Genomic DNA, 11765 nt, shown 5'->3' on the forward strand with positions numbered 1-11765 from the left:
TTGCCAATATAATGTCAGTATGGGGTGTGATTTTTATGATTATTTGTATACCAGGAAAAGCCCTATTATAGATGCCATTATATCAGTATAAAACCATCTGAAAGCCCAAAAAGTCAACAGAGTTCCATAAGGGATGAACTGGGCCTGCAGTGTCCAACATCACACACTAATCCTATATCCTGCAGCTACCATGGTACATACATGCACCAGAAAAAGGGGAACTGGTATAGCTGAAACTAAGAAAAAAATATATTTTTTTAAACTGCACTATGCATTTATTAGAGTAAATCCATAAAATAGAGTAACTGCACCCTTCGCAAATCCATAAAACTAAATATACACAGTATCTGATTCTCTACTGCTTTCCACCTTGTATAATTATGGCTGTGAAAAGAAGGTGTAAAATGCTACCAAATCAGAATGGCACCAGAATAGTCACTTTCAAAAGGAGTAAATGTCTGCGCAAGGCAGGGCAAAAACGGACTTTTCAAGTTTTGGCCAAAAATGGTTTTTTTTCCCCAAAAAATTTGTGAGTGAAAGGAGGATTGAATATGACAATACCTTTGCAAATTAACCAGTGTCTGCAATACAGCTGGGAATAAATCAGACTAAAATTTCAGCTCCAGTAGAAAATTTAGTTTATTTTGCAGTAATCCTTGAAGAAAAAACAACAGTAACTAAGCAGTACAAAAAAAGATATTGCTTGGTCACAGACCAAAAAAATGTATACACCACTAAAAAAATATAGAAAAGTCGTGCTCCACCATTAATATTTTGCATGTTTTGTGATCTTCAACTTTTAAAAATGGTATTACTACCTTGTTCATATTGCACAGCGGTTTTGGATTAAAAAAATCTTTTTACTTATGTTTACACTTAATATTTGCAGAATGATCTGTACTGAATCAAGTAGGCCTCATGTAGGAATAGCTCTTTTCTAATGCTCTCTTTGGCAAGTTAAACAAGCCCTTTACATTTAGGGAAGGTTAATGTAACCGATGTTTAACTGTTGGAAGTTATTTGTACTCCTGTTCAATGATTTCTTTGATCCACAAAAAAACCTGTGCGCTTATTTCCATCATAATATCGTCTGGTGTTCGTCCTTTTACTGCCATGCCATGGTTTGCTTTTTCAACCCAATGAATTTCTGTAGGGGTCTTCATTTTGCTTGCCACACCTTCCAATAATGTCTATAAAAAAATCAAGAGGTAAACAATTATTACATGCCAGAAATTATGTGGATCGTGGTCATCCTTTTGTCCATCCTAACATAACAAGCAGCAGTTGAAAATGCAAATAGAATTCTGAGTGCATTTAAATCAATTGATGTACTGTTGGATTACAATGTCATAATCTGTTTAATCTCTTCAGAGTACTTTGCCCAATGTTAGTCACTCAAATGAAAAGAAAGTCCAGAAAACAAAGAGAAGGATGTATCTATCTGAAGTCTTCTCCCATAAGCCACTGAAAAGCCATCCATTCCTGCTGCTAATGGGTCAAGACACCAGTAACAAAATGGAGGCGCCTTCACAGACATGTGAAGGCCAGTCTCATAGGTCACAGCAGATAATGGAATATCAGTAAAATAGTTTTAGGACTAGCTCCTATTCTGTAGGATTTTCCAAAGTACAAAGGAAGGGACTTACTTCATAGACACAGACCGAAGGATTTTCACAGTAAGACTGTATACTCCAAGCACTGCTATTCTGTTGTGACCACTCATTAAAACATTATGACATGCCAGAAGCACTTCCCAGGCCTGGACAGTTAAGTGCACAGAGTCCTAAATCCTAGCAGGATTTTGTAAGGATCCTGTAACATACATCCCAAATCTGACTTACATATATCTACTTCGTGGGGAAAAGGAGAGAAGATAAACTCCACACCTTGCTGAACATTACATTTTGACTGTTACTAGCACTTGGATACTTTTGTGGAGTTTGGTTTGCAGAACCCTTTCTCCACAGGAAGAGAGAGCTCCACTGAGCAAGCAAATTTTGCCAGCAATATTTTTATTTGTCCTGAAAAATACACTGAATATATTGATAGTATAGCACAGTATACACGTTGTGTAATCTGAAATGGTAGGGGAGCTAAGATTTCTTTAGAACAATCAGGTATATTCTCCCCAAGGCCTTTTTTTAAGTAATACTTGTCATATGGTGCTATCTGGTCCATTCAAAAGGCAAACAAAATTCTGTTCTGAGGTATTTTTGGGCCCCAAAGATAAGCTGTCTGTAGTAGGGATGACCTGGCAATATCCAGGGAAGGTGTGATATCCATCAGAAAAGCATCCCAACTTTCTCTTTAATTTGGTGGTAGAGTTCCCTGCCTGGAGCTTCTTGCAGCACATCAGTGGTTGGAGAAGACTGTCAATTACCACCATCATCTTTGGATACCAATGCTAAGCACATTTGAACTATTTCCTCCCCTTTGTAACTCAACTCACTTGTTCACACATCTCATCTTCTGATCCTGAGACAAACAGCACAGGACACTTAATAAAAAATAAATCTTCATCCCGGAGTTTGGACTGGAGCTTTGGTCGATGCAGTGGATAAGATAAAAATATCAGACCATGAATGAAATCCTCATTGTCATCTTGGCTAATCTGACGTGTCACAGAGGCAGCGGCTCGTGAACCCATCGAACGACCTATCTCCCATTTAAACATAAAGAATAAAAATTATGTTTACTATCACATCATTTACATTCATATGAGAAGCACCATTCCTAAAAGTTATCCAATTTAATGTATGTTGTAACACTAATATGGCAAATACTCTACAAAATGACTGTGAGAGAGCAGCTGAGAGACTTTCATTCCCCAGGACAATGGAGATCACCACCCAGAATTTTGGTGCTGTCAGATAACTGAACTGGGGGCACTTAATGATTTTACATCCATTATAAAGAAAGCAAGAGAGGATCAGAAGATGGAATACTTGTTTTGGGGAGTGGGGAAGGAAGCAGGGTAGAATGACAAGAAGTGGGCAATAACTCATATTTAAGTAGGATGTGTGAAGAACACGGAAAAACTAGAATTCAGGACCCTTGAAATACTATAGAACAAGGTTTACTATATTCTTGTACCACAAGGACATTGTATTGATTCTTTCCATGCTGCCTTAATTGGTTAGTAGTAAAAATAAAGTTCCTGTGACCCACACTTCAAATCAGGCCAAGACATATACAATGGATTTATTTCAAGTATCTACTCTACTACTTTAAACTCCGGTGTAAACATATGGATACAATCTGAGAAGATGAAACATGCGTGAGGTCATTCTACGAGTGACAATGTGAGGTCATCAAGGTATCTCTCCCAAAAGAAGCCACATTAGCTGGTGGATCAAGTTTTTTAATTGAGGTTCTGGAGATGGCTGGATTAAACTGTTTGTGAGGTCTGTTGGAGTCAGAGGAGGGTTGGTTTTTGCCGTTAGCTAAATGGGAGGAGAATTGGAGATCCTGGAATCAAGGAAATCCTACTAACCCCCAGGCAGGCGTCGTTACCTACAAGATGACCTAGAGAAATGGTCTGAGTACTGAATAACAGCAAGAAGAGCTAAGATACTAGTGGCACAAGTACTTTCACTATTCATGCATATATGTTTAAGTGTATTTTTCTTAAGTTACTCAATATTAAAAAAAATTGTGTATTTGATATCCAATTTGTTTTTAGGTTTCCTTTATACAAAGGAAGCACATTTAGAACAGGTATAGGCAGGTACTATTCCACTGACCTACACTATGTATGAATTCCTTTTCCTTTGATAACACGTGTGTGTATATATCTATCTATATCTGTAAATCCATCTTTTCTATTGTTCTGCTACTACATGCAGATGCAGAATATGTACAGATGGGGTGAATACTTAAATGACATTCAGTTTACCATGCAGTGTATGTTTTATTAAATAAAACTTGAGTTATGCATACTGTCAAAGTTACAGATCACGAGAGACAGGTTGTCATAGCTCTTTCCCTGCAAATCCAGGATCTAATATGGGTTTCACGTGGCTAAATAAAATGTACACAAACATTAAACAGTATAAAGTGATAAAGGGTAACTTTTAGACAAGAACTGGATCTTATTACTCTATTATAGATTTTCTACACTACAGACCTTTGTATGTAAACAGTTTTAATAAAGAAAAAAGATAGTTTCTTTCATATATAGTTTGGAGTTAGACAGCTGAAGAGAAAAAGTAAGATTATTGCTGAAGAATAGATTGTAAAAGTAATATTGTTAAGTAGTACTATTCTGTATATTACATATGTTATTTAACTACCTGACACTCAATACTAGTAAACGACACTATCAATGAAGTACTTAATTGGAAGTATATGGAAATCATAACTGATCATCTGATTTCAGTCCTCCTAAATATCCATCCATATTCTCCCTCAGTTATATCTGTGTCAAATTACGGGTCAAATAATAGATTAAGACATAACTGTGCAGAGTCCTCAGGAGCTATGGGCTTCATGGCCTCTTGCATGAATCCTGAGGGCTCCCAATTTTTCCCAACCCTCAGGAATGGGATAATTATACAATGTATTCTTAAAACCACCAACAGGGCTAGGATTGTAAACAAAAACATCCACCCCTCCCTTACCTCCAAGAAAGACACCAGAAAGTTTATATTCACCAGAGGACTTTAAATATTCCTAAGGAAATGAAACAGCATTTTTTATTTGATTAAAAGACAGCATTTTAAGATACACGATAAAAAAAATTGTTGTAGCTGAAGAATCTGAAATTGGATACTTCCCCCAATAAAACAGTCAATTTATTTATATGTGAGTTTCTTCTCCTCGCTTTCTCACACCCCAAAACAAGTACTTCTGCAATACTTTTAAAGCAAGAACAATTTAACAAGCCCAATACTCACAAGCTACCCTACAATAATAATATATCTAAGGTAGATGTGATCAACATAGTGATGGAACTTTTCAATTTCAAGTTTACCAAAAGATTATGAATGATAAATAAAATGTTAAAAAAAAAATCAAGAAGCATCCTGCCAGCATTCTCTAAATAAACTTTCAATACAATATCATATTTCTGATTTCCTATCTGGTTAGAAAAACAATATTATTGTGTACTTTTAAAGAAGCTTCAACACAAAGCTCCTCAGAAGGCCTGCATTAATATTAGCAAGACCTAATTTCAGTAAAATACGGTGTTAACACACAACATTTAGAAACAATTGTGATATCAAAATGTGAAGGGAACCTCAGAGGGCTGGACTGTGCTCTAGTCTTACATAGCAGGGTAAGTGAGTACGACTCCCTGACTCACTAGCTAGGCCTACTTGAATCTTGGGTGCGGGTCTGACACAGAGTGCAGCGCATGCTCTCCAGATACAAGGTATGGACAAAGTCTTGGCTCTACCTCCTATCTAGGGTTGCCAACTTTCCAATTGTACAAAAGCAGACACCATTGCCCTGCCCAGTCCCAAAGGCCCTGTTCCTGCCCCGCTCCTTCGCCGATGCCCCGCACCCACTCACTCCACCCCACCCCCATTGCTGGCTCTCCCCCACCCTCACTCACTTTCACCGGGCAGGGGTTGCGGTGCAGGAGGGGGTTCAGAGTGTGGGCTCCAGCCTGGCAGCGCTTACCTGAGGTTTCTACCGGAAGCGGCTGGCATGTCCAGCTCCTAGGTGGAGACCAGGGGGCTCTGCGTGCTTTACCCAGCTGCAGGCCCTGTCCTCGCAGCTGTCATTGGCCACGGTTCCCGGACAATGGGAGCTGGGGAGCCAGCGCTCAGGGCGGGGGTAGCGTGCCACCCCTACGCCTAGGAGCCGGATATGCCAGCCACTTCTGGAAGCCGTGCAGAACCCACGCAGGTAGGGAGCCTGCCTTAGCCCTGCTGTGGGTGGCCACCCAGACTTTAAATGGCCCAGTGAGCAGTGCTGACCAGATCCGCCCAGTCCCTTTTTGACCAAGCATTCCTACTCCTACCCTCTGGCTAGCGTAGCTGGCCTGGGCAAGAGGAAGGCAGGAATAAGCTGCACTCTTTCAAGGGCTGTACTCACTCCCACCTGCCCCAGGGCTGAAAAAGAACTGAGGGTCTTCCTAATGGCTCAATCTAGTCTTGAATGATTATAGTAGAAGGATGTCAAATACAACAAAAACTACTTACACAAGGAGGAGGAAACTAAAAGAGCTTGGCTTGTTTAGCCTAGCAAAACAAAGTTAAGAGGGAATATCATTGCCCTCTATAAATATATTGGTTGGGGGGATTATAAACACCATGGAGGGTAAAGAACTATTTAAGTTAAACGAAAATGTTGGCACAAGAGCAAATGGGTATAAACTGTCCGTAAATATAGGCTAGAAATTAGATTTCTAACCATCAAAGGAGTGAGGTTTGTGAACAGCCTTGCAATAGAAGTTGTGTGGGGAAACAAATGAGTTAGTTTTTAAGACAGACCTGCATACGTTTATGAGCAAGATTTATGTGGTGACAGGGGGCTAGTCTCAGCAGCCCTAGGGGCCACTTCTGGTTCTAAAGTCTTATGTTCCTAAAATCTCATACTTCAGGGCATCAGTCAGTCACCCACAGGAGTCAAGAAGGAAATTCTCCTGCCCCGTCTCCATCCCTCGGTACTCTGTTTGGCTTTTTTTTCCTCCACAGCTGAAGATAGACACTGGACATGGAGTGCGGGGATGCTCTGAGGTGGTACAAACTATTCTCTCTCAGGTGCCTGGTTGGTGGGTCTAGCTCACATGCTCAGGGTTTAACTGATCACCATTTTTGGTAATGGGAAGGAATTTTCTCCCAGGTCAGACTGGGGACCTTGGGGTTACTCACCTTCCTCTGCAGCATGGAATGGAGCCACTTGCTAGGATCATCTGGGTATATCTAATCAAATAAATTTTCTGCATTGGTGGTACCCCAGTCCCTCTGGTTCTTGGCCCATGGCACACAATAGTTTAGTCTTCTGAAGACTGTAATACCGTGATTTAATTCTGGCTGCTGGGCTTGGTGCCAAGCCAGCTGCAAGGTCTGTAATACAGGTCAGACTAGATGAGCTGGTGATCCCTCTATGACAAAAGCATTTTAATTAGGGTGACCAGACATCCCGATAAAATCAGGACTGTCCCAATATTTAGATGTTTGTACCACGTCCCAACCAATTTGTCCCAATATTTCGCTTTTTTTTCCCTTCTGCGGCAGCACTCTTTTTTTTTTTTTGCTCTGCCGGCGAACACCCCCATGTGTCCCGCTATTTTCTCCCTCTCATCTGGTCACTCTAATTTTAATACTTAGTAGTGACAGGAAATGACATATGCAAAAAAGCATATGATGGCTTAAGTGGATTTTAATAAAAATAAATTAATTTAACAAGTAGCCTGTAGTGTTGCTGTGGCTCTAAACTTTCCAGAATTTAAAATACAAGCTGGTCTTTTCTTACCACAACTGTTTTATATGCTTTAGTCCTATAAGCAATGTTAAGGCCTTTACAGGTAAATCTCAAGCACAGAAGTCCACGGGATGCAAGATAGGCTACCAAAGAAACTAAATGAGAGAAATGCATATCTCCTCCAGCTCCATGAGTAAGAATCACTCCGTGTGTTAATATCTTGTCTGGGACAGAAAAAATAGCATCTAGGTATTTATTTCCAAAAGGTATTTTCACTTTAACCTAGAAATAAAAATTAAAAAAGAAATAAATAAATATTTCCAGTTTGTACATTCAGGATATCATGCCATAAATAATTTGCAGTTATCACACTGTTCTGTGCTCTGATGCAAAAGGAATGAAGGATGGCCTTGCTATTAAGGCAATGTACTAGCAGTCAAGAGATCTAGTTTCTTCTATTCTTGTTTCAGTCAAAGACTTCCTGGGTGACCTGGACAAATCATTAATCATTCTGGAGAAATTGAGACAGCTGTAAAATGAAGATAATGATGCTTCCTTAACTTATAGGGGAGTTGTGAGGCACACAGAAACACTGTCAATTTGAAAGATTTTATATAGACCAAGAGAGATAAATATATTGTCAGGTACCATAACAGCCTACTCCCTCAATTTTTTTAAACAATAACAGTTTCCTATTTCTAGAAAATTTCTCTCACCCATGTGTGGAACCACTTGCAGAATCCATGCAGGTGAAACAGTAAAAAATAACTATACAAAGAGTGCTTTCAAATGAACAAAGTCACCTGAGGAAAAAAAAATGAACCTGGCTTCTTTCAGTATATTAATTTTAGGCATTACATGTAACCACAATAGGTAAAAATGTTTTAAATTGACAGTGTCCCTTTAATTTTAATGTTTGAGGGGCTCAGATATTATGGTGATGAGTGCCATAAAATACTCATATGAAATAAAATATTTATCTAATTCAATTTCAAAGAAACACAAAGAAGGCACTTATCATATACTCTACGTGCCTCTGGCAGCTATTTAAAACAATGAAACATGAAAGAGGACAACAAACAACATAGCAATAAGTGATTACACATTATAGAAAAGGGGAAATGAGGAAAAATGCACCATTCTTCCCTACATATGGTCCTTCAAATAACATCTCCTTTTCCCAAAGGCCGTTGTAAAAAGATACATCTTGCAGCATCCCATGAAGATCCATACATTTCAGTTATTGTGGACTGGGAGAGTAATCTGGGTCTAATGAATTCCAAAACTGAAGAAATATGTCCTGCCAGTAGCTCCCTCTTTTTGCACAGCTGCCAAGTTTAATTCTGCTCCTAGTTTGACATTTTATGCAAATTATTTAACAAGCTAATTTGTACATTAAATGCAAATTATTTGCATAAACCATAATCTTGAGTTTATGTTCAATACTTCCCTGAGCAGTGCTGGAAGTGAGGCATGGAGCTGAACAAAACTTGGCAGTTCCGCCTGGTGAGGATGCTCACTTGAGGGTGGCTGGTCGATAGCTGGGTACCAGTGGGGGAATCCAAATAGGAAGTTAGGTGAGTGGTTGTTGGGGCAGCTGGAAAATGAAAGGATACTGGGGGTTTGGGGACTGCTGAGGGTATTGACACTCATGGGGAGGCAAGGGATACTGTGGCTGGGTGGGAGCCTAGCACAGGGGTGGAGACCTGGGACCAGTATTAGGCTCTCTTGTGCTGCGGCTGCACCTCCTCCTCCAGCTGCTCATTCCTGGTCTTGGTCAAATAGAAGGAACAGCAAGAAAGAAGACAACTAACTGCCTTGTCTACAGGCACCACAGTTACCTCTAGTGAGTGACCAAAATACAGAACTGCAGGTGAATGCCTGTATCCTTCCCACAGCTCACCTAGTGACATTTCAGGTAAGATGTGTGAATGCATGACACGGCTGTCAAAAGCATGACTGCAACACAAAATGCATGTTGGTAGCCCTATCTTTTATATATAGCAAGGGAGCTCCACCTCCAGAACTTTCAGTTCTCAATTACAGCAGTATTGCACAAGGTGAGAGGTGAACTCTCAAGGCAGAAAAAGTGCAAGCCATTTAGGGCTGTGTAGGTCAAATCCAAAAGAAGGCAGGGCAGACCACAAAGCACTGGTAGCAGCTCACTCTGAAATAGAAGTAACTGCTGTAAATTGTACCAGCTGCCTTTTCCCAACGGAGTTCAGATACAGCCCCAAATAAAGCATAGTGCACTCATCTGTTAGGTACATATATGGAGTCACTACTATAGCACCTAGCACCTCACAATCTTTTTAATGTATTTACAAAACCCCTGTGATATAAGGAAGTACAATTTTCCCTACAAAGAGACTAAATGATTTGCCCAAGGTCACGCACCAAGTCTGTGGCAGAACAAGGACTTGAATACAGGGGTCCTAAATCCTAGGCTAGTGCCAAGTGGACTGAATACTGGACCATCATTCCTCTCTCAGTGATGACACAACATTAATCATAATAGTGAAGTCTGCACTAAAGAGAAAAATATGCAACCTCTTCTGCAAATTAAAATAGAAAGGCAAAAAGGTGAAAGCTAGTTGTCCATTTTAACAGAGCATCAGCAGAACACGACAATGTTTGATGGTTCAAATACAAAAGGGGAGTATTTATTTATTCAATAAACCTTTCATTCAAAAATCTGTCATTAGATTTTCCACCCCTCCATGGATAATTTATTTTGATCTTTTTTGTAAGTTTGTTTATAAAATCTGAACTTTGAGCTAAATTTGATCTGACAATTTTCTTTTAGTCTCTTTAAAGATAACAAGAAGTGGAAGGTAACAACCACCACAAAACCCCACCTGCATTTGAAAGTCTAACTGATACTGTACAGATCAGATTTATCCCTTCTAATAGCTTACGTCAACTTCGTCAAATAGCCAAACAAAATAAGGGTTATTCCAGCAAAAGTAAAACAAGCTAACAGACTCCGCTGCTTTTATGGGCTGTAAAAACTCCCTGCGTCCAGGAAATGAAACTTGCAGCGAGGAATGAAAACGAACCTCAGTAAAACCACCCATGTTGCTCTGACGGGCAGGGCCGTTTGCCTTTCAGAAACCACCAGGGCAAATCTCTGTAATAAAAAGGGTTTTTTTTTATATTTCGTCCCCAGGGCTGCACGAGCACCGCGCGGGGGCAGGTGCCGGGCACAGGCTGCCAGCGGGGAAGCGCGGCTCTGCCACAGCCACTGGCGGGAGGCGGGTGGTGACTATCCAGCCCCTCCCCCCAGATACTCGGTCGCGCTGCCGCCCCGGGCCCGGCTCTGCCCCCAGCAGGGGGAGCGGCTGCCGCGGCGGGGCCTGGCCACAGGGAGGGTCGGCTCTCAGCCCCCCCCGCCCCGGGGCGCGGCGCGGCGCTGGCTCGGCTCAGGCTCAGCGCGCCCCGGCCTACGCGCCCCGCCCCCGCTTATACAGCGGCACCATCGCCCCGCGCTGCAGCGCCGGGCCGGGCCGGTTACCGCCGAACCGGCTCCTTCTCCCCCCGCAGCAGCCCGGCCTCGCCAGCCGATCGCCGCAGGGAGCATGCGCGGGCGCGGGGCGTGCTGGGAGCTGTAGTTCGCGCTCAACTGAAACTAACCGCTGCCGGGTCACCGCGCGCGCACCCAGGGCCGTCCTTAGGATTTCTGGTGCCCTAGGCGAGATTATTAAACTGGTGCCCCTGTGCCTGATCTGCTCTTAGCCACACAAATATAAGCATACAGTATTGGAAAACTTGCCACATTCACGTTATTAAAACCAGTTTAACTTAATTAAGCACACTGTAATGCTGATGCACTAGCACTAAAGAAGTAGCACTATAGAAAAAATTCTGATTTGACAGAATGATGCAAATAATATAATTTTTTTAATTTGTCAAAATTTTATTGGAAATTTATATGAAGAGGTATTGAAACAAAGATTTGTTTTTAATTAAAAGCAATCTTTCTGGCTTTTTTGGCTGCAAAATCAGTTTAATAAGCTGGGTTTCCAAACAGTGGGAAAATATAACCCTAGTTTTACTGCTAGGTAAATCACAAAGTGACCAAAATGAAGTCAGCACAGAATCATCTCATCTAGATTAAGGTAGCACAGAAATGTTACAGAAGTCCTATTGTACCTTATTTTTGTTTGGAAAGACATTAGCAATAGCAGCACATTCACATGATAAAATACATGATAAATCACTGCCTCTAAAGTTCCATCAAAAACTGACATTTTCACAGCTCTAGCATGATCTGCTGTACAGATTCTTCACAAGGAAGTGTCCCTGGCCTTTTTAACTCATATTAACTATGTATTTACTTTATGAAAGGTGGAGAAAACATTGTGAAAACGTAAAACATTAGCTGCCCAACT

The 11765-nt window shown here is 41.0% G+C and overlaps 1 protein-coding gene across 2 annotated transcripts; it reads right to left on the minus strand.

The window, feature by feature from the left end:
- Positions 1–621: 621 nt before the first annotated feature.
- TEX30 (testis expressed 30) lies at positions 622–10924 on the minus strand. Of its 2 annotated transcripts, XM_045008563.1 has the most exons (6): positions 10889–10924; positions 10434–10504; positions 7426–7656; positions 4620–4671; positions 2450–2655; positions 622–1190 (listed from the first exon to the last, which is right to left on the minus strand). In XM_045008563.1, the coding sequence occupies exons 2-6, from the start codon at positions 10449–10451 to the stop codon at positions 1017–1019; spliced, it is 681 nt and encodes a 226-aa protein (XP_044864498.1). In that variant the 5' UTR covers positions 10452–10504; positions 10889–10924; the 3' UTR covers positions 622–1016. The 2 variants fall into 2 exon arrangements, with proteins under 2 accessions (XP_044864498.1, XP_044864488.1); XM_045008553.1 differs by lacking the exon at positions 10889–10924 and having other exon boundaries at positions 10434–10752.
- Positions 10925–11765: the final 841 nt, after the last annotated feature.

Source organism: Mauremys mutica, chromosome 1, assembly GCF_020497125.1.
Source record: "Mauremys mutica isolate MM-2020 ecotype Southern chromosome 1, ASM2049712v1, whole genome shotgun sequence".
Lineage (NCBI taxonomy): Eukaryota > Metazoa > Chordata > Testudines > Geoemydidae > Mauremys > Mauremys mutica.

Excerpts from the sequence above, each read along its gene's own strand:
- TEX30 (XM_045008563.1), bottom strand. Across the intron at positions 4,672-7,425 it reads AAGCATATAAAACAGTTGTG|GAATATTTAAAGTCCTCTGG; the intron begins GTAAGAAAAGAC and ends TCATTTCCTTAG. Across the intron at positions 2,656-4,619 it reads TTCTGGTGTCTTTCTTGGAG|GTCGTTCGATGGGTTCACGA; the intron begins GTAAGGGAGGGG and ends AATGGGAGATAG.